Source organism: Ochotona curzoniae, unplaced genomic scaffold, assembly GCF_017591425.1.
Source record: "Ochotona curzoniae isolate NIBS_2020 unplaced genomic scaffold, NIBS_Ocur_1.0 contig_4792, whole genome shotgun sequence".
Lineage (NCBI taxonomy): Eukaryota > Metazoa > Chordata > Mammalia > Lagomorpha > Ochotonidae > Ochotona > Ochotona curzoniae.
Genome location: NW_024466389.1, coordinates 12,834,042 through 12,855,225, shown reverse-complemented (window position 1 = coordinate 12,855,225; position 21,184 = coordinate 12,834,042). Strand labels below are relative to the sequence as shown.

Below are 21,184 nucleotides of genomic sequence, written 5' to 3'. Positions count from 1 at the left end.
GTTCCCTAACAGGTTTGCACCCAATCACAGATCTTACATATGCCAATGGGAGCTGCAGCCAGCCTGATATGGCCCACCCCCAGACCCAACTGAAATGTAAACTGGTACATGCCACTGCCTAGCCCAGCCCATCACATACCCATTCTAGCTCTCTCTCTAGCAGGTGCTGGGGTCTAGCCCAGTATAGCCCACCCCAAGCCTAGCTATACACATGCCAGTGGGTGCTGCAAACTTGACCCACCCAGTGCACCCCCAGCTCTGGCTCTTACACTCACTAGTGGGAGCTGCGGCCTAGCAAGGGAGTCCTAAAAGTTCTCCTGCCAAAGCCATTCCCTGCCTTGGGTCTTAGGCATATTGGTGGATACTTCGACCCATCCTGACTTGGCCTGCCTCTGGTCCTAGTTCCCATCAGCAAGTGATGCAGTCTATCCCAGCTGGCCTGCCTGCAGCCCTGGCTCCTGTGTGAACTGGCAATTGCTGCAGCTTGTCCCCCTCCTACACCACACCCTGTCCTGACTTATGTATACCAATGTAAGTTGCAGCCTGGCTCAGCCTGACCTGCTCCCAGACCTGGTCTCCATACATTGCAATTAGTACTATAGTCTTGCCTGGCCTGGCCTACCCCTGGTGCCTGCTGTCGTGCTCTCCTGTGAGAGCTGTGACCTAGCAGGGAAGTTCTCCAAGTTTTCCTACAAGTTTTGTTCCCAGCCCTGGATCTTACACATACCAGTAGGTGCCATAGCCCTGCTCGGCATTGTCTAACCACAGTCCTAGCCTTTGCATGTATCAGTGGTACTACAGCCTGGCCCAGCCCAGTCTCCTCCCAGCCCCAGCTACCACAGATGTCAGTGAGTTAGTTACACAATTCAACCTGGCTCAGCCCCATCTCAATCCCCAGTTCTCACACAAACCAGTAGATGCTTCTGATTCATAAAGAAGAGCCTACAAATCCCCCAAGAATCTGCCCCAGATTTAGTTCTCTTACATTCCATTGGATGCCACAGCCTAGCCTGACATGTCCCACTCATTACCCCAACACTTGTGGGTGAATACTGTGGCCTAGCCCAGCCAGTCATGACCCACCCCCCACCCCCCACCCCCCACAACCTCAGCTTTCACATGTATCAGTGGAATGAAGTGCTGATTCCAGCCCAAATCTCCCACCTAGGTAGATTTTTGGCCTGATCCAGACATCCCCTCCATTTCCCCCACTTTAAGCCACCCACGCTTTTTGCCTTGCCTACCTGTGAGCACAGTGGCCTGTTCCATGGAAATCCACCCATAAGTCACTCTTCACATGTAAAACATGCCCTCGGCAACTCCCACCGCAGCACATCCCGGGCTACCTTCCCCGGGCAATCTACAGCTCTCCTCTACCCCCAGGCCATGTGTGGCATGTCCCAGCCTAGCATTCCCTACTGTCCATATATCTTTAAAATGAAAAAAATAAAAGTAGAATAAGCAACTGTCTTGATACACTGGTATAATTAACACAGTTTTGGATGAACCAGACCCAGAATACTACTAGCAATTGACTACTTTTCTCCCAGCAGTGTGACACTTGCTAGGTACAAGGCAAAGTCGGCAGTTGCTTGCAACTGGGTTTTTTTGTTTGTTTGTTTAAGATTTATTTCTGTTTGAAAGGCAGAGTTAAAGAGAAGGAGAGCTAGAGAGAACTCTTCCATCCTCTAGTTCAGACGAGATTGGGCGCGTTCAGGGTGGTATGGCCGTAGACCCATCCTCTGGTTCAATCCCTAAATGGCCACAGTGGCTGGAGCTGGGTCTGTCTGAAGCCAGGAGTTAGGAACTTCTTCCAGGTATCTCACATGGGTGAAGGGCCGAAGCACTTGGGCCATCCTGTACTGCTTTTGAACTGATCCCTTTTTGCTTAGAACATGTTTTTCAACCCAAAACTCCAGTAGTCCTTCAATATCCATTTAGCCTACCACCTTAAACTTAATATTCCTTTTATTCCAAGCTTCTCAAGAGCAAGCTAACAGTTCTAATAATCTGTTCACTTTTCACATAATAGAAGCTCAAATATAATTAAAGATAATGAACTCTTTGCATGAATTTTATGAGGTGTCCTCGTGCATTCTAATATGTGTTCCCAGGGTGTTAGTTGAACCTTCTCACTCTTCAGAGTCAGCAATAGATTATCTTACTGGTCTTTTCCGCTCATTTAATTCTATTGGTTATTCTCAGCTTAGATCCTTTTTTAGAGGGAAAAAAAAAGCTATAAAGGGTTTAATTTCTATGAAAAACAGAGTTGCAGATTTATCAAGCCACAGTTATCAAAGCTGTGCCAGGATGAAACCAGGAGCCACAAACTTTGTTGAGTCTCCCATGTGGGAGCAGGGGCCCAACCACTTGAGCCATCTTCTGCTGCTTTCCCAGATGCATTATCAGGAAACTGGAATGGATGTGGGGTCCAGGACACCAAGTGGTGCCCATACGGGATGTCAGTGCTCTAGGAAGGGCTTTATTTACTCTTCAGGCCAGAACATTGGCCCCTGGTGAAGTTACTGAATGTAGGTTATACTGATATTGCAGTAAAAGCTCACTCTTCATTAGCACTCATTTTTGTGTTTTCACAAAAATACAAATGGCATTCAATCACCACCACAAATATGAAACATTTTTGTTAACTAAAACAGTTCTTATTTTGTCCACATTTTATTGTTTTTCTGTACATTCTGCATAGGTAATCTCATCTACTTCAGGAATACATGGCTTTCATTAATAACTTCAAAATTTATATTTTCATCCCAGCTTCTCTAAGCTGCAGTATTTGTTTGCAAATACCTACTTTTAAAAAAAAGGATTCATTTATTTTTATTGGAAAGGTAGATATAGAGAGAGGAGGAGAGAACAGAGAGGAAGATCTTCCATCCGATAGTTCACTCCCCAAGTGGCCGCAACAGCTGGACCTGAGCCTATCTGAAGCCAGGAGCTCTTCCAGGTCTTCCACATGGGTGCAGGATCCCAAGGCTTTGGGCCATCCTTGACTGCCTTCCCAGGCCACAAGCAGGGAGCTGGATGGGAAGCAGGGCTGCTGGGTTTAGAACCAGCGCCCATATGGGATCACGGAGCGTGCAAGGCAAGAACTTTAACCACTATGCTATCGTGCTTGGCCCAAATACCTCCATTTTTAAATCTCAATTACTTTGAATTAAACACTTTCAAAACTGTTATTAATAGAAGTTGTCATTTATAAGCTTGCTTTCATTGTTTAATGAGATATTTAATAGCATCCTAAAACTGCTGAGGCTTTTGCAACTTAATTCTATCATTAATAGTTGACATTCATTCAACAGATAGATAATTACTCAGTACTGCAACTGTCATAATTTTGCTGCCATTAATATAGAATTAAAAAAAGATTTGAGTTGAGTGACATTGAGATATTTAAATCATCATGTACGTAGATGTTTCATAAATTGTGGGAATCACATTTAAGTCATATCCTCTGAAAACATGGCTTTCCTATATACGTTTATAAATCATTTCTTTAATTATAAAAACACAGCAGAGTACCAAAGAGTGTGAGTTTTAGGAAGAAAAAGGCAGAGCTGTTTGTTTACATTAATATTATAATATACACATGCTTATGCTTGCATAGACACCAATTTGTGGAATAGGGAATAGTTATTTCCTCTGGGAAGAGAAAACTGGGAACATTTATCTGTGACTATGAATTGCATCCAAAAATAAATTTAATTGCAATTTTTTATTATTTATTTTCATTGGAAAGGCAGACATACAGAGAGAGAGAGATTACAAAGAAAAAGATCTTCCATTTACTGCTTCATTCCCCAAGTGGCCACAGTGGCAAGAACTGAGCCGATCCAAAGCCAGGAGCCAGAGTTGCTTCTGAGTCTCCCATGTGGGTGTGAATCCCAAGGCTTTGGGTTGTCCTTAACTGCCTTCATAGGCCACAAGCAGGGAGCTGGACGGAAGTGATACAGCCGGGATACAAACAGGTACCCACATGGGATGCCAGCATATGCAAGGTGAGGAATGATGCCACTGGCCTATCACACCAGGCTCTTCATTATAATTTTGAAGTTAGATTTCTTGTTTAGCCAATTCCTTCATTATAAAATATGATAATCTCCTATATATGAAGTAGATTGTCATATTTCAAAATGTACCTTCCAGTTTATTTTGAATAATTCCTAATATTCTTTAATCCTTTCTGCTTTGTTTTAAAGTCAGTTATTACTCTTTATTCCTCATTGTTAATGTAAATCTGATATTATTTATATCATTTTTTTCATAAAAATATATTGCAAAAAGAGTACTGCTTTGGATTTACGATGTTTAAAAAAAGATTTGAGCAACTAAACATTTTGTTATTGAAGTTTCAAAGGTCTTCTCTAGCATTGTATTTATTTTTAAAGGAATTAATACTTCTTTTATGCTTTTTTATGTGTGTTTGCCTATTCTGTTCGATATTTTGGGTCACATAATAATTATCAAATTGGACACTGCCATGGAAAGCCATGAAGAAGTATGGATAATTTTTTTAAGATTTATTTATTTTTATTGGAAAGTCATATATAGAGAGAGAGGAGGACAGACAGAAGATCCTCTGTCCGATGATTCACTCCCCATGTGACTGCAACGGCTGGTGCTGTGCCAATCCGAAGCCAGGAGCCAGGAGCTCTTCCAGGTCTCCCACGCGAGTACAGGGTGCCAAGACTTTGGGCCGTTCTCGGCTGCCTTCCCAGACCACAAGCAGGGAGCTGGATGGGAAGTAGGGCTGCCAGGTTTAGAGCCAGTGTTCATACGGGATCCCACCACGTTCAAGCTGAGCACTTTAGCCACTAGGCCACCGCGTGGGGCCCAAAGTGTTGATAAGTTAACCCCGTTGATTTTTACAGTGGGTTGAGTTTATAATATATACAAGTGTACAAATTTTTGACAGAAGATCCAGAATTATTTTGTTTCTTCAGGCAGTGTTAATTTATACCTGTTATATGACCTGCTATGTGACTTTAGAAAAATAGGTTTGTTTATTTATTGATTTTTATTCACTTGTAGGGTGAAGTGATAGAGGGTTGGGCAAGGGTGACAGAGATCTGCTCGTTCATTCCTAGCATGCCAACAGGAGCTTCTGGCCCTATAGAAGTTAGGAATTCTGTTTAGATTCCACCCCTCCACCGCCCACCCCACCCCCCACCCCCGTGTGGGTGGCAGAAACCCAGGGGTCTTTGTTTGCTTTGTTTTGTTTTTACCATAATCTGCCTCCCATGTGCATTAGGAAGGAGCTGAATGGAAAAGGGAAGTGAGACTCCAGGTCCTGTATGGGCAGCCTGGGCCATCGTGTCGCAGTACTCAGCCCTGTGCGTCTCTTGACCTTCAAGCTCACAGAGATGAACGGAGACAAAATCTTAGTAACAAGAACAAATACCAGGAAGGGCAAGGGAGTAAAGAGAGAGCAAATAACTGCCTCTGTGAAGACTCATTTATTACACAGGATGCTTTCCACAGATTGAGGAGATGGCAAACCTCCCTAAACTTTACGAACCAATGGTAATACGGACGGCTTCATTGATACTGAGATGAGAGGTGGTTTTATTATCATCTGGGTTTACGGATTCCAAGCAACAAATGACGGTGCTTTATTCCAAGCTGAAGATCATTAAGTAGATAAGCTCCTGTGTTGTCTTCTCTAATCACATCCTTTAGTTGTGCTATCATGGTTCTACATCTGCACTAACATTGACCTTGAAATAAACCATAGCCGCCTTTTGATGGCGATGAAAGTGGCATGAAAGCATTCATTAAAATTGAAAAACATTTAAGAGGCTACAGAAGGACTGTAAAATATGATACAGGGACTTAACAGATATGCTAATACTTCCACTGAAGTCATCTTTGTTGTTAATTCCCAGTAGAACTATATATTGCACCATTCTCTGCTGAGCTTTTCGGACTGAAACTTGAACTTAGAGTAGCTTTACCATTTTATATATATAAAATCTATATTTTATATCTATACTGTACTCTGTCCTCCCTTGCTTCTGTCCTGCTCTCAAAACAATATACAATGAAAACAAATTCAGATTGAGAAACATGGTATTGTTTGAGAAAAACTAGACATTTTTTTATTTATTTTTTTTTTAAAGATTTATTTTTATTATTTTTTATTGGAAAGGCGGATATACAGAGAGGAGATACAGAGAGGAAGATCTTCCATCCGATGATTCACTCCCCAAGTGAGCCGCAACGGGTCGATACTATGCCGATCCGAAGCCAGGAGCCTCTTCCGGGTCTCCCACGCGGGTGCAGGGTCCCAAAGCTTTGGGCCGTCCTCAACTGCCTTCCCAGGCCACAGGCAGGGAGCTGGAAGGGAAGCGGGGCTGCCGGGATTAGAACCGGCGCCCATATGGGATCCCGGGCGTGCAAGGCGAGGACTTAACCACTTGCGCCACCGCGCCGGGCCCGAACTAGACATTTTTTTAAGATTTTACTTATTTTTTTTACAAAGTCAGATATATAGATAGAGGAGGAGAGACAGGAAGATCTTCTGTCTGATGATTCACTCCCCAAGTAAGCACAACGCCTGGTGCTGCGCCAATCCGAAGCCGGGAACCAGGAACCTCTTCCAGGTCTCCCACGCGGGGGCAGGGTCCCAAAGCTTTGGACCATCCTCAACTGCTTTCCCAGACCACAAGCAGGGAGCTGGATGGGAAGTGGAGCTGCCAGGGTTAGAACCGGCACCCTTATGGAATCCTGATGCGTTCAAGGTGAGGACTTTAGCTGCTAGGCCACGCCCCCGGGCCCCCAAAAACTAGACATTTTTAAAAGATAATTGAATTGAAAGGCAAGAGGAGAGATCTTCCATTATGTGGCTCTTTCTTCAACTGCCTGCAACAGCTGGTGCTAGGAAGCCTGAAGCCAGGATCCCAGAACTTCCTTCAAGTCTCAAATGTGGAACCCAATGCGTAGATCATCAGACTATCTTTTGAAGTAACTCTGTGTGAGTTTTTAAAAAAATTCATTGATTCCTTCATTTGGAAGGCAGAGCACAGAGAGATTCATTCTTTCCCACACCAACCAGGGCTTGGGGAAAGACAATGCCATGAGCCGTCTGGGTTAACCACATGGCTGGCCAAGGTCCAAGTATTTTGGACCATCTTTTGCTACTACTTCTGGGGATTTGGCTTGGCCCTGCCACTGCTGTTGTGGCCACTTGGGGAGCGGGATCAGCAGATGGGTGATAGCTCATTCTTTCTCTCCCCTTCGATCCCCCATTCATGCTTATCTATATATACATTTAATCTTTCCAAATATATAAATAAAGGGAATGCCTTGTGGCATAAGTTAACCCTCCATCTGTGATGCCTGCATCCCATTTGGGTGTCCATTCAAGTTCCAGCTGTTCTACTTCCTATCCAGCTCCCTGCTAATGTGCCTGAGAAGGCAATAAGAGGTGCCCCTAGTCCTTGAGCTTCTGCACTACATCAGAGACTTGGAAGAAGCTCCAGGCTCCTGATTTCACGCCAGCTCTGCTCCAGCCACTGTGGCCATTTGAAGATTGAATCACTGGATGAAAGATCTGTCTCTGTCTCTGTCTCTCTTCTTTTCCCCCTGCTACTCTGCTTTTCAGATTGTGTGTGTGTGTATCCTAGATAAATTCATATAATCATGTAAGTTTTGTATCACTGTGTTGATAAAGTTTTATACGCACACGTACACAGTTAGTTGATCTGACATTTAACATACTGGGTGGGATATGTGTGCCCAACATTGGAGTTCAGGTCCTGGTTCCACTCCAGATTGCAGCTTCCTGCTAATGCACACTCTGGGAAGCACAGTTGATGGGTGAAGTGGTTGCATCCGCTACCCTCGTGGCAAGACCAGGACTGAAATCCAAGCCCTGAGCTTCATTCAGCCTGGCCGTGGCCTGGCTTCTCTGGGCATTTTGGGAGTGAACTAGTACATGGGACCAGGTAGGCGCTCTGTTTCTCTTTTGCTTTTTCTCTTTCAAATAACTTTTTATTTTAATGGGAAATGTTTTGAAAATAATATTGTGACTTTAGTTTTCTTCACTAAGAATTCATGGGTAGTGATCATTCTAAAACAGAATTCCAGGGAGTACCCAGACAATAAGAACAAATATATCCAAGTGCATGTTTAAGTCTCCGCTGTTCATCAGAGTTTGGAGGCTTTTAAGAGGGGAAGCACTAGGAATCCAGTCCAAGCTTTAGAGAGAGCAGGAAGTAAAGCAAAATATAGAATGAAAACTAAATGATTTTGACTGGTAAGGGAATCTACCTTTTAAGTTATAGGAATCTCAAAGCCTTGGGCTAGTTGCCTCAGGGTGTGCTGCATTCCTGAGTGAGGTTAGGTGACTTATCCACCCCTGAAGCAAACTCCACCCACCTCTGCGTCCCATCTTAACCATCACTTACATGCGGTTGATAATTGCAAAGTCATAGAAGATGGAAAATAGCCAATAATAAAATGAAAAAGCGCTATCTTTCGTGAATGAGGGAATACCATTTTTAAGCTGTCAATTTAGCAAATGCCACATCAGGTGCTAAAAAAGTTAATTACTTCTAGCCTTTTTTGGAACTAAATCTTACCGGTATCAATTAAATTAAATTGTGTGTGTGTGTGTTTACTTTCTTGGGACAGTTTTAGAAATAAAAGTACCTCTAGATAAGCATGTATTTAAAGATGACTTTTGTGGCAAGAAAAACTGCTAACAGTGTTTTCAAAGAAAACTGGTCATGCCAGTAGGCATGGAATGGAATATTGTACAACAGGTAAGAGACCAGAATATGTATAGGAGGAGATTTTATGGTAAATTCAAAAACCATGTCTGGTGTGACCTCCTTTTATTTAAATCACGTGTGCATTTTGGTTGTGATTCTTTGAGCAATGTACCCCAAATAATTTTAACCTGTTGAAGCAAAATTAATGTAAGGATATTACTACTATATCTCTGTTTCAATTGATACATTTTTCTTTTAAAAAAAAAACTGGTAAAAAGCAAAAAAATTAAAACATGCCCTCAAAATCAAACTACTGAATACATAGGTACATATTTTTCGTGAGTGGAAAAATATTGGAAATGTTATTTCAGGCCATTTAAGGCACTCCATATATCATAGATATTGTTGTATACATTATGTAACTACATACTGGATCAGTAGATATGCTGCTTAAACTAATTTAAAAACCCAGACCACTTTGAACACCTTTATTTAATTGATAAAAGATTAAAATATTTTTAGCATATTTAAGTTATTTCATGATTTTTCATGTCTATATACTGTACATGGAAGTACATAGAAGTATCAGTGCATCAAATTGGTGAGCACAGTTGCCCCCTCCCTGAAAAGGTTGCTGTTCATAAATCTCTCCCTTCTGAGAACGCTTACTCCATCCCTAGGTAAGCATTGGTTTGCTTTCTGTCACCACAGAGTATTTTGTTGGGTTTTTTTTCAAATACCGTAGAAGTGAAAGTATGAATTCATTTTGTGTGACATCTCTCTCAAATGATTCATCCATGCTGTTGGGCTTGTTAGTAACTCAAAAAAATTAATCAGTGTGAATTTCCTGTGGCTTATTTGTTCACTAGTTAATGGACAGTTTAGTCATTCTGCTTTGGGGCTGTTACACAGAAAATTGTTGTGCACATCTACATCCAAGGCTTTACATGTATGTGTGCTGTATCTCTGCTGGGTAAATACATACAGGTACATAAATATCTTATTATTTGACACTTAATTGGTCGTTTTCTAGCATACTTATAACATTTTATATCCCTTACCACCAGTGTATAAAGATTTTAAGCTGTGCGTTTTCCAAAACTAGTGTATATATGTATCGTGCGTATGTTTCTTGATTATCTGTCAGCTATCTATAAATTACCTTTTTCTGTTTATCTGTTTGTGTTCCTGAGGCCAATATCACACCATAATGATCAGTGAAGCTTTGTAATCAGTTTTGAAATAACACTGTCATTCCTTTTGAAATTTGTTTCAGCCAAGCGAGCTCCATTGCTTTTTCGTATTAGTTTAGAATCAGTTTTTCTAATTTTTTCCTATAGATTTAAAGTTATATTGAGAATATAAACAGAACTAATATCTCATAGTATTTAATATTGTGATTCATGAACTTCATGCTATGTTTTTTGTTTTCAATTTTCTCAGCAGTATTTTGAATACAGCCATGAGTTACAGGTGGTATTTTTTATCTGTTTGATACTATTAGTAATGATATTTTTAAATTACTTGTTCATTGCTCTATGGAAATATAATACCTCTTTCTATACCACGCTCGTATCCTACTAACTTGCTAAGTTCATTCAGTTTACTAGTGTTACTAGATTTTTTTTTAATTTAAAATGTTTATTTTAATCTAATTGAAAGGTAGAACAAGAGTGAAATGGCAGCGGTGAAGAGTAGGGAAAGGAGGAGGATACGAGCCTAGAATTTTGTCCTGCTCTTGCCAGGGTGGCAAGAACCTAAGCATTTGAGCCATCATCTCGTATCCTGCAGGATTCTGAAATAGGAAGCTGGACCCAAAGCAGCACAGCCAGGGTTCACATCAGCGCTCTACTATGGGAAGTGGACTTTTGAACAGGAGGCCTAGCCTGCTGTATCAACAACACCTACCATATTGGCCTTTTTTGTGGAGATGGCTTCCGTATCTTACTTCCTTCATACTTAAGAGCCTTTATTTCTGTTCTTGACTAGTACTCTTAAAACATAAATGGAAGTAGTAGATGCTTTTTTCTTGTTCCTAATCTGAGGGAGGAACTATGCAGTCTTTCACATTATGCATAATGATGATTTCAGAGTTTTTCTTTACTTGCCCACTTCGAGTCTCTTTTTTATTATATTTATACATTTATGATAGTTATAACATTATGCATTATTGTTTTATGATGCAATTCCATAGGCTTTGTTTCCCCTTACGTCCTCTTCAAATACCAACCCTGCAGCACTGATTTACCCTTTATTACAGTATACAGTATACAGTCATAAGTCCATTATTGCAGTTATGGACAGTGCAAGAGTCCAGCATCCTATTGTCAAGATATAGTTAACAGTTTCATGGGGATCCATCTCTGATCTGGAAGCAGAGATACCTACTACATTGTATCCTCACATCTGGATATGATAGTTTCCATTACACAGTCGCTGTAATTCTCCTTCAGTGAAAAGCCACAAAAGAAAATCAGCAGCCAAAAGAAAAACAGAAATTTATAATGCCATAAAGTTAAATAACATGCTACCGAATGACTAATGTGTCACTGAAGAAATGAAAAACAAAATCAAGAATCTTCTTCAAGAAAATGAAACTACAGTATGATCCGTGAGTCAGTAAAGACTTTGAGAATAAAAACTGTGTTTTGAAGAAATGAAAATAAAAACATCAAAATCCAGGAAACGTAGTTTCTGTTGATCTTTGTTGGTCCTATACGCAACAGACACGTGGGTATTGTGTTTTAGTCCAGCCTACTAAGCCTTGAGGTTTGATCAATGAGTTTAAGCCATTTCGATTCAAGATTACTATGAAGAGGTGGCAGTTTGCAATGGGTTGTTCACTGTTTGATTTAGTCTTCTGTTGTCATTTCACTGGGATGTTCTTCACATTTGCCTTTGATTTTGGTGGGTGTCACACCTTTTCTCTGTCAACATCTTGAAGTATCATTTGTTGGGCAAGTCTGGAAGAGGCATGCTGCTTGAGCTTTTCTTTACCGTGGGAGAATTTTCTTGCGTTTTCAAAGACAAAGGAAAACTTTGTTGGGTATGTTATTTGGGGCTGGCAGGTTGGTTTTCTCTGTTTAGAATCTGGAATATGTTGCTCCATTCTCTTGTGGCCTGTAGAGTTTTCAGGCAGAGGTCAGCTGTGAGTCTGATTGCCATTCCTCTGTATGTCGATGGATTTTTTTCACTTGCACATTTAAGGATCTTTTCCTTAGGTTTGAGTGAAGAGAGCTTGATTATCATGCGTCATGGTGAAGCTCACTTTTGGTCAACCCTGCTGGTTCAGTTCTGTGCCCCTCCTGTATTCTGTTTCCTAGTTCTTTTCCCAGCTTGAGGAAGTTTTCCTTTATCATTTCATTGAATATTAATTTTCTGTTTTTTTGTATTTTTTTTACACTCTTTACATAGTAAATTAGGGCACAAAGTTTCAAGGGCTACAGGAAAGTGGGTAAGACTATCATTTCCACACATTGTTTTCTATATCTGGGGTGAAGGGGGAGGTAAAGGGAGAAGCCCCACACCATCTCCCACCCATTCCAGGTCCCCGATCTGGGGCATGCACCGAGGGTCTTGCTCAAGTGGTTTTGATAGTTCAACAGTTATGAATTGCTGCCAGTCTTGCCATTCCAAGCACAAAGAAATCGCTGCAGAATCCACTGACAGTGACCATCTAAGAGTCTCCATTTGCCCTGTGTTTCACTGCCAACATATGGCTGGGGTAGTTGATTGATTTGTTCTGTCATCTGTCCTTTCATGGTTAGGGATCTGAGACTGGCAGTTAGATTGAGGGGGATCCCTAAAGAAACTTTGTCTGAGGTGAATCCAGCCCAGATTCTTGTGTGTACTTGGCAAGTACCCACCTTCTCTTTCTGCACCTTCTGGAACTCCCATAACTCTTATATTGGGCTTTTAATAGTGTGCCTTAACTCTTGAATACTTTTCCTAGTTTGATTCAGTTCCTCTTCCAGCTTTTTTTTATTGTTTCATCACTGTGGCAGGAAAGATCTTTGAATTCTGAGATTCTTTCCTCTGCCTCACTCATTCCACTATTGAGACTTTCTACTGAATTTTTCATTGGCTCCAATTGTGTGCTCCATTCCTAATAATCTACTTGGTTTTGTTTCAGTGTTGCTACTTCCTTCTGTGACACAATCCTTAAATTGCTGCATGTGCTTCTTATTGTTGATAAGAAACTTTGTAACAAGTTTTTAAAACTTCTTTATCCTCATTTCCTCAGTGTCTTCCTCGGTTAACTCTGAGGTTGGCAAAGGCTTTTGCTCTTTTGCAGGGGAGTCTAGTAATATTCATTGCGCCTCTGCCTCTTCTTTTGCTCTTGGTCGTTGTGCTTCTGCTCAGCAGATTCTTCTCCTTAGGACTGATTTCTAAGCTGTTATCACCCACGGGTCTTCAGTCCAAAGCTACTTACTGCATTTGGTACCTGGTTCTTTGTTTGCACTTTCTCGTGCAACTCACTCCCTCCACCTCCAGTGAGTTTCAGGTCTGGGCTCTTGTGTTAGGCTTCCACCATGGTCTCCATAGCCCCAGCTCCTGGCTCACCACTCTGCCCTCCTGTGATCATCCCGTGCTGTGGCTGCACCATTGTCCATACAACCTTTCTCCCACTTCTGGTCCGAGCAGTTCCCAGGACTAGGGCGACACCAGGTATCCTAAATAACTAGGTTGTTGGTGGCGCTGATCTTCCTGAAAACTCTTGGGCATTTTGTCTTAAGGTCACCCAGACCTATTCTGTGTGGGACCCATTGGATGCCAAAGTTGGTATTATTTTCCCTGTGGGACCAGTGCAATGCAGAGAGCTGGAAGTGAGTTTGCTCCCAGCTCAGTGTATGCACCGCTCAGTGTTGTCCCTTTACTCTCACAGCTTTTGCCACAGTATACAGAGTGGCACCTGACATGGCACTGGTGGAGTTCTGGATCTGCTGGCTGTTAAGTCTGGGGGCTACCCAGACCTATTTTGTGTAGAACCTTAGAATGCCACATGAATGCAATGCACTGAGCCAGAGATCAATTTGCTCCTGTGTTAGTGCTTGCACAGTCGCTTCTTACAACCTTTGCCTCCCTACAAAAAATGGCACCTGTTGCAACTATGGTGGGGCCTCCACTGTCAAAACCACCCTGTTCCTGCACCTCCTGTTTGGAGCCTACTGCTCTCTCTCTGTTTTTAGCAAACCAGACAGATCAGCAGGATAGATTGTTCTGTTCCTCAGTTAACTTCCTGAGCTGCTGATGAAATCTGCTTTCCATATGTTATCTCTGCTTCCTCCCTGGCTTCAGAAGAATCTCCAGTTACCTGTGCAGCTCAAATCACTGCTCACTGCTTGTCAGTGAAGAATCTTGGCACTGCAACACTACACCATTGTCTTTGCTGCTTTTCATTGTCTGTAGTCTCCAGGTGCCCCTCTGCTGTTGGCCTTTCCTCTGGAATGTGCTCTCTCTGCATCACCCTGACTAGTGACTCCCCATCTGTTTCAACATGTGTTCTCTCAAGGAATTTCTTTATATTTCTAGTTTGCCAAGAGATTTGTTAGTTGGGAATATACAGATAAATTGGATTTTGTGCAATGTTTTCTTCTGTATCCACAAATACAATCATGTGGTCTTCTTTTTTTGTTTTTTGTTAGCTAATAATGTTGTGTTAATTAGTCCTGGAATATTATATCAACTTTGCATTTCTTTGCTGAAGTTTGATCAAAGTGTATTTTTCCATAATATTTAGCTTGGGGTTTTTTTTTGTTCTTTTAAGCATGTAAGTTTATTAGGAATATAAACCTCTGATTTTCTGTTAATTCTCACGTTAAGGTCTCTGAGTAAAACTGACCTCATAAGTTGAGTATGCAAGATTACCCTTTAGTTCTGTGTTCTGAAGTTGATATTGTTTCCTCCTCAGCTACTTAGGAATTCACAAGGTGAACAATAAACAAACATGGTCTAGACTAAGAAGAAAACAAACCAATTGAAACTGAACCACAATTCACATAGTTTATAGAATTAGCAAAAAAACGTAATTTTTAAGTATAGTGACCTTTGTGTATATTTTCAAGTAGAGATCAGTAATGAACATAAATTGACTTGACAGAATTTTGGGACCAGAGTAGTATACTAGGCTAATCCTCTATGCCTTTGCTGTAATCCCATATGGGTGCCCATTCTAGTCCCAGCTGCTCCACATCTGATCCAGCTTCCTGCTTATGACCTGGGAAAGCGGCAGTGGATGACTCAATTCCTTTAGCCACTTTACCCATGAGGGAAATCTTGAGGAAGATCCTGGCTTCAGATCAACTCAGCTGTAGCCATTAAGGCCATCTGGGGAGTGAGCCAATGGATGAAGACCTCTGTCTGTCCCATCCTTCTCTTTAGTAATCTGCCTTTCAAATAAAAATAACATTTTACCCAGTACCTATAGGACTGTGTCACATAATGCAATGTAATTAATAATAAAAAAATAAAATATTAAATATTTTTTAAAATAACATTTTAAAATGCAGTTCATTGACCTAATAGCAAATGAGTAAGATTACAGAAAGTTGGAACAGTATGGTCAATTTTGCCTAAGTGACACTTAAGAGTAGAACAGACACCAGTGTGTTGTTTGCAAGTGCACACGGTGGACTTACTAAGATAAATGATACAATAGGTGTTACCAACTTTAAAATGATTCAGATCAAAGTAGATCCTGTGATAAAAATGCAATGAAGGGCCACAGCACAACAGCCTAGTGGCTAAATGCTTGCCTTGCATGTGCCAGGATCCTACCTGGGCTCTGGTTTGTGTCCCAGCTACTCTACTTTCAATCCAGCTCACTTCCTATGGCTTGGGAAAGCAGTCAGAGACAATCCAAAGCTTTGTGTCAGTGTACCCATGTGGAAGACCCAGAGGAAACTCCAGGCTCCTGGCTCCTGGCTTCGGATCAGCTCATCTTTAGCCATTGCAGCCACCAAGGAATGGAGAAACTTTCTCTCTGTGTTTCCTCTATCTATAAATGTGACTTTCCAATAAAAATAAATCTTTTTTTAAAATGCAGTGAAATTAAAACTCAATGGAAAAATTCCAGAAAACCCTCCATAGCGTTTAGAAACTAAGTAATACAGTTCCAGTTCACTAAATTACCAAGACAGAAATAAAATAATTTATAAAGCATCTTCAATTCAATTACAATGAAAACCTAAAATGCCAAAATCTGTCAGGTATTTCTTACATTACAAGGTCTTGGACTGTCTTTCACTGTTTCCCCGGGTGCATTAGCAGGAAGGGAAGAAGAGCAGCTAGGACTTTCAGCTCAACGTGAGATGCTGGTGGCACACGTGATGGCTTAATGCATCTCCCCACTGTGTCTACAGAAAATCTGCTTTTAAGTTACATTGGGAAGCACATACTGTCCCCAATTTACATTTCAAACAGCAGCCTCTGAGGACTGTTGGGGAAAATCGGACAAGCTTCATCTCTAGTGTCTCAGTTATCCATCATTCTAGTGTATTTTAACACTGTCAGTACTTCATTTACATCTTGATTGTAAAATTTGTCCTTTCTCCCTTGAGTTTCTTCCTCATACTGCTCCAGATTTCTTGGGGAAATCATCACATTTCTCCTAAACTTTCATGAATAGAAAGTTTAAAGACGGAGGGTAGAACAATGGCATAGGAATAGTACAGAAACAAAATTGTTGAATATTATGCAATCAAAATAGTTTGGTGCCAGTTTTTAGGATCTTGAAGAGGAAACAACAGAAAAGGTGCAGTAAAAATGTTGAAAATGAGAAGGAGTTAAGACTGGGTATTAAAGCTAAGAACCCTTAATCAAAGTTCCATTGCTGGAACATTCAGCTGTTTATGGGTAATCCCATGACAATGGTTTTTGGGTCCTCCCCTTAGCAACGGTGAAGTGCCTGTCCTTTACAGCTGTAGCTTGGGTGGATGTCACTTTGTTGGTTTGGATTCCAGACACCCATATTATGAACACATTAATAGGGAAATCAGAATTTCATGTTGTATTCCAAAACAATGGGAAGTTGGAGGGAGACTTTATAATCATGGGTCCCTTACCTGCCACTTATGCCACCAGATCTTCAGCTAATCTTCTCACGTGGGCATTTCCAAGCAATCCTACCTAATAGTTGGATAAAGAAATTTAAATAACAGGGCCAGCATGATGGCTGTAACTGGCTAATTCTCCATTTGTAGTCACTGACATCCCATATGGAAACAATTCGTGTGCTGGCTGCTCTGCTTCACATCTAGCTCCCTGCTTATGACCTAGGAAAGCAGCAAAGGATGGCCCAAACATCCTTCACTTCACTGGGGAGTGAACCAGCAGATGAAGGAGCTCTGTAAATCTGCCTTTCAAATAAAAGTAACTCTTATAAAGAAATCTCATGCTAACCAAGAGAATTCCAAAATGTAGAAAAAAACTAAAACAGTTTTACTATTGAATTAACATTAACAAACTGTAATGAGCACAACAAAGTTCACTAGTAATTCCTTATGTCATTCTTAGAGATCAATTTGTTACACGTGTTCTTACTCAATGTAATTATAAGTCTCCCACACGTAATAATATTTTATCACGTAATATCCTAAATTTTCTTCTTGATTTAGGTAACCATTTGTGTTAGGTTAATTTAAATGAAAAGTGAAGTTTCTCATATGTTGGTGACAACAGGTTGTTAGCAGGAGTCAGGTGCATGGGTGACGTTATCTGGATGACCGGGAAACTTGAATCAGTACTCCATTATGGAATGTGGGCATCCCAATCAAGGGCTTAACGTGCTACACCACAGCACATACCCCTTAATGTCTCTCTTAAAAATCCTCATGTTACAGAGCAAGGTAGGTAGATTCCCTACCTATCGCTCCCTATCACATTTTGTGATCTGGTCCTGTGATAGGAGCAAGGCTTTATTACTGACCAGTTATAGGCGGGAGTAATAGCTCTGATCTGCCTCCCCATGCAGGGGTTTGCATGGGAACTGTCAGGTCAGCATGCAGGGAGATTGTTCAGGCAAGTTCTGACTGGAGGGGCTTGGAATCAATTAGGCTAGCACCAAGCTACCACATTCAGTAACTTGGCTAAGAAAATAATTTAAAGAAGCAGTTGGCATTCACTAATTGAATCTTACTGGCCTTGCAACAAATCCTGTCTGCTTGAAGTAGCTTATAGGAGTCCATGCAGTGTCTTGGCTCTTGTTGCTAGATGTTAAACTGCACCAGTTTAACTTCACGTCAATGAGGACTTCTCAAAGATCAGATGACAAGCTCATTGTTTCTGTTCTTATTTACTCTTGACTGAATCTGTTTAATTTTCAAAATCAAGTACTTCTCTTTTGTAATGGTTCACTATCTATTCTTTTTTACTTTAATTATCTCCCCGTGACTTACTTGTTTTCAAGTTATTTTCAAAATATTAATCATGCAGTTTTAGCAGCTTAATCAAAATGTCGCAGGTTGAATTTTTACTAAGTTTATTTGTTGGGCTATTTCCTACTGTAAAAGGAAAATAACAAGTTTTAAGGAAAATAACAAGTTTTAACTTCTTACTGGCATCTTAATGAAAAAAGTATAAACTATGACAGATTCTTTAACAATATTATTTTCAAATTGATATGTTAGTCATTTAGTAAAAAAATATATATGTATATATATATATGGAAACAAGTAATTTTTCTCTGGTAATATAAACATTCACAAGCATCATGAAATCAGTATAATATTTCTTCGTTGTGTTTAATTATTACTTTATATTTCAAAATAATAGAAGTAAATATGTCTGTAAGGTTTCTGCTGTTGCTAGAAGGAAAGATATTCAGGCAGGATTGAAATCACAAGCAATATGGAGATTGCATGTTGCAGTCACAGAATGTACCTAGTTAGTAGAAGTCTGTGAGGCTCTACATAACAGATGTAAACCCCTGCGATGTCTGTGCATTAGTCTAATGGCTTGGCTTGAGCAGACTGCAAGACTAGAAGTCTCCTGTATTTTTTGTGTGTGTGATAAGGCAGATTAATTTTAAGTCCTTTGTAAGCTTAATTTCCATCTATAATTTCTTACAATAGAATAATTGAATCAAAATTGCATATTTTCTTTCTCAATTTTCTACTACCCTATGAAAGACTAGGCAGGCCAGTTTTGAAATGAGCTGAATACTAAATGTTACAGAATTGCTAGCTGAAAGTGAAACCCCTGAAGTGCTCTTTTCTTGACCAAAAAGATTTAAATAACTGAATCTTGAATACTGTCTCTTTATCAGCTAAAGGAATTGTAGAAAACTGTTCTCATTGTTGTAGTGTATATTTAAATGATGGAAGGTCCTAAGAAATGTGGCTTGGTTAAGGTCACATAGTTGGTTTTTACTAGAGGTTGGGAACTGACACGCAGTACACTTTTCTTTTGTAGATACCCCATACAAGTGGGAAGTGCCTGAGCAGAAACGCTTCCAGGGGTACTTCAGATTTCAGAGCTTTGCAGATATTGGGTATTTCCAAAGTTTTTTTCCTTTTTTTTTTTTTCAAATCAGTTGAGTGTCTCATCTGAAAATCCAAAATAATGTAAAATATCCTAAATTTTGCATTTTAGATTTTCAGATTAGGGATGACTTTGCAATGAAAATAGAGGAAATCTTGGCTACTCATTAGAAAACTGAGTTTGTGCCTAAGATGTTTGCTAGGGCGATCTCTGAGCTGTAACTGTACAATAACTGACTTGATCATCTGTGTCCTTCGTCTAGGGGGAAGTCTTTCCTTCTACTGAATCTAAATACAGGAATCCTTTAGGTCTAATATTTCCTATATGATTTTTGCAGTGGCAAATAATGGACCTCATCTTGTATTTCAGCTCAGACAGCTATAACTACACCAAAGACATGGAAGAAACCAAAAGATCGGACCCAAACCACTGAAGAGGTGTTCGAGGCGGATTTGGAGGTAAGGAAGAACAAATCTCCTTTAGCTCATCTTCAGAGCAGTGCTGCCATTTGATAAGGTATATGTGATTCATACCTCTCTTCAGATCTGTTTTGAGGAGTTTTTGTGCTTAAAAATTCCGCTTCTGAAGGACAAAGCTTTAATTAATCCTCCTCATTCCAAATTTTTTTGTTGTTATTCTTGCTATTTTTCTTATAGGAAAACTAACCTAGTAAACAAAAATGAAAAATGAATGAATTTTTTAAGATACCATTAATAATTCTGGTAGAAATCACAGTACTTAGAATTTGGCCTGTTTTGTCTGCATCTTTGTGATGTAACTTTTCCACATACAGATTATCCATCATAAAATAAATCACATCAGATTTTTCTATGGTTTAACACATACCAAGTCCAAGAGATAACAAGAGACAAATTCAGAACTAAGGATTGCTGGAATGGTGTTTGTTCTCTCAGCCTGCTTACTAGTATGTACTAAAGGCTGCAGATGGAGATGAGTTAAACATGCTATGCCCAACTTTTTTCCTTTTTTATAGCTACTTTGTTAGTACAGTCTTTACTCAAGGTATAAAATGGTAATATTAAAGTATAAAAATTATCATATAGTAACATTAAAGGTACTTACTTCACAAAACTTTTCTAGCTAGTTCCATTCTTACCCTCTGCAGGCAGCAGGCAGTAGTATTTCTTTCTTACTTCCTCTGTCCTGTTAATGCTCTTACTGATGCTGTGTTGATGTCACAGTTAGTCCCATAGCAACCGTTGAGATGTATTCTTAGTATGATTTCATTTAGCTTATCTGGGGGAGGAATTGATCATAAATAGAAGTCCAAATAGTTGCTGCACTCAGAGAATAAAATAATCTTCCAGAGGCAAGGGAATCACACAATCCTGGTGTGGCTGTAAGAGCTTCCCAAAGTGATTTCTCTTCAGATTCAGCTTGGTTTTTATCATCATTATTATTACTGGCTTTCTTCTGTGACATTCATGTTCTATTGTTCTGGGCTAGATTCCTCAATACTGTTCAGTGATAAACAAATAGCCCACCATTCCTGTACTTAAAATATTTAGGGATCATCAAACTTCATGTGAAAGTCCTAGTTGATAATTGGCTGTGTCATTTGTGTCACAGTTTCTCAACTCTGCCACCATAGCCCAAATCTGTAAATGAAAGTATGGTTATATTCTAGTAGAATGTTTTGAATACATGTAAAAATATGAATTCTTACGTCATATATATTCTTCCTACTGGTTTTAGCTAACAAGAAATATCCTTACCTTGCATGCTGCATGTACATAAGCAGAAAATGAACAAGAATTGGCCATTGGGCTACACAATTTGTTATCAATATATATTAACCAGTTATTCCCTAAACATGAAAACTGACCCATTTTGAAGTAGTTATTTCTTTCCTTAGAATTACAATTTTAAAATAAAATACATTGTTCTTTGAGCAAAGAATTCATTCCAAAATCCTGCTCCCTTGTCTTTACTAAAATTGAGCATTTGCTAGAGTC

The 21,184-nt window shown here is 40.0% G+C and overlaps 1 protein-coding gene across 2 annotated transcripts in view; it reads left to right on the top strand.

Moving 5' to 3' along the window:
• Positions 1 to 21,184, top strand: part of EIF4G3 (eukaryotic translation initiation factor 4 gamma 3) — a 336,540-nt gene that overhangs the window by 212,900 nt on the left and 102,456 nt on the right. For both annotated transcript variants that reach the window (XM_040988037.1, XM_040988036.1), the window contains exon 13: positions 19,578 to 19,666. In XM_040988037.1, coding sequence (XP_040843971.1) covers positions 19,578 to 19,666 — 89 coding nt within the window. The remainder of the gene's footprint in view (positions 1 to 19,577; positions 19,667 to 21,184) is intronic.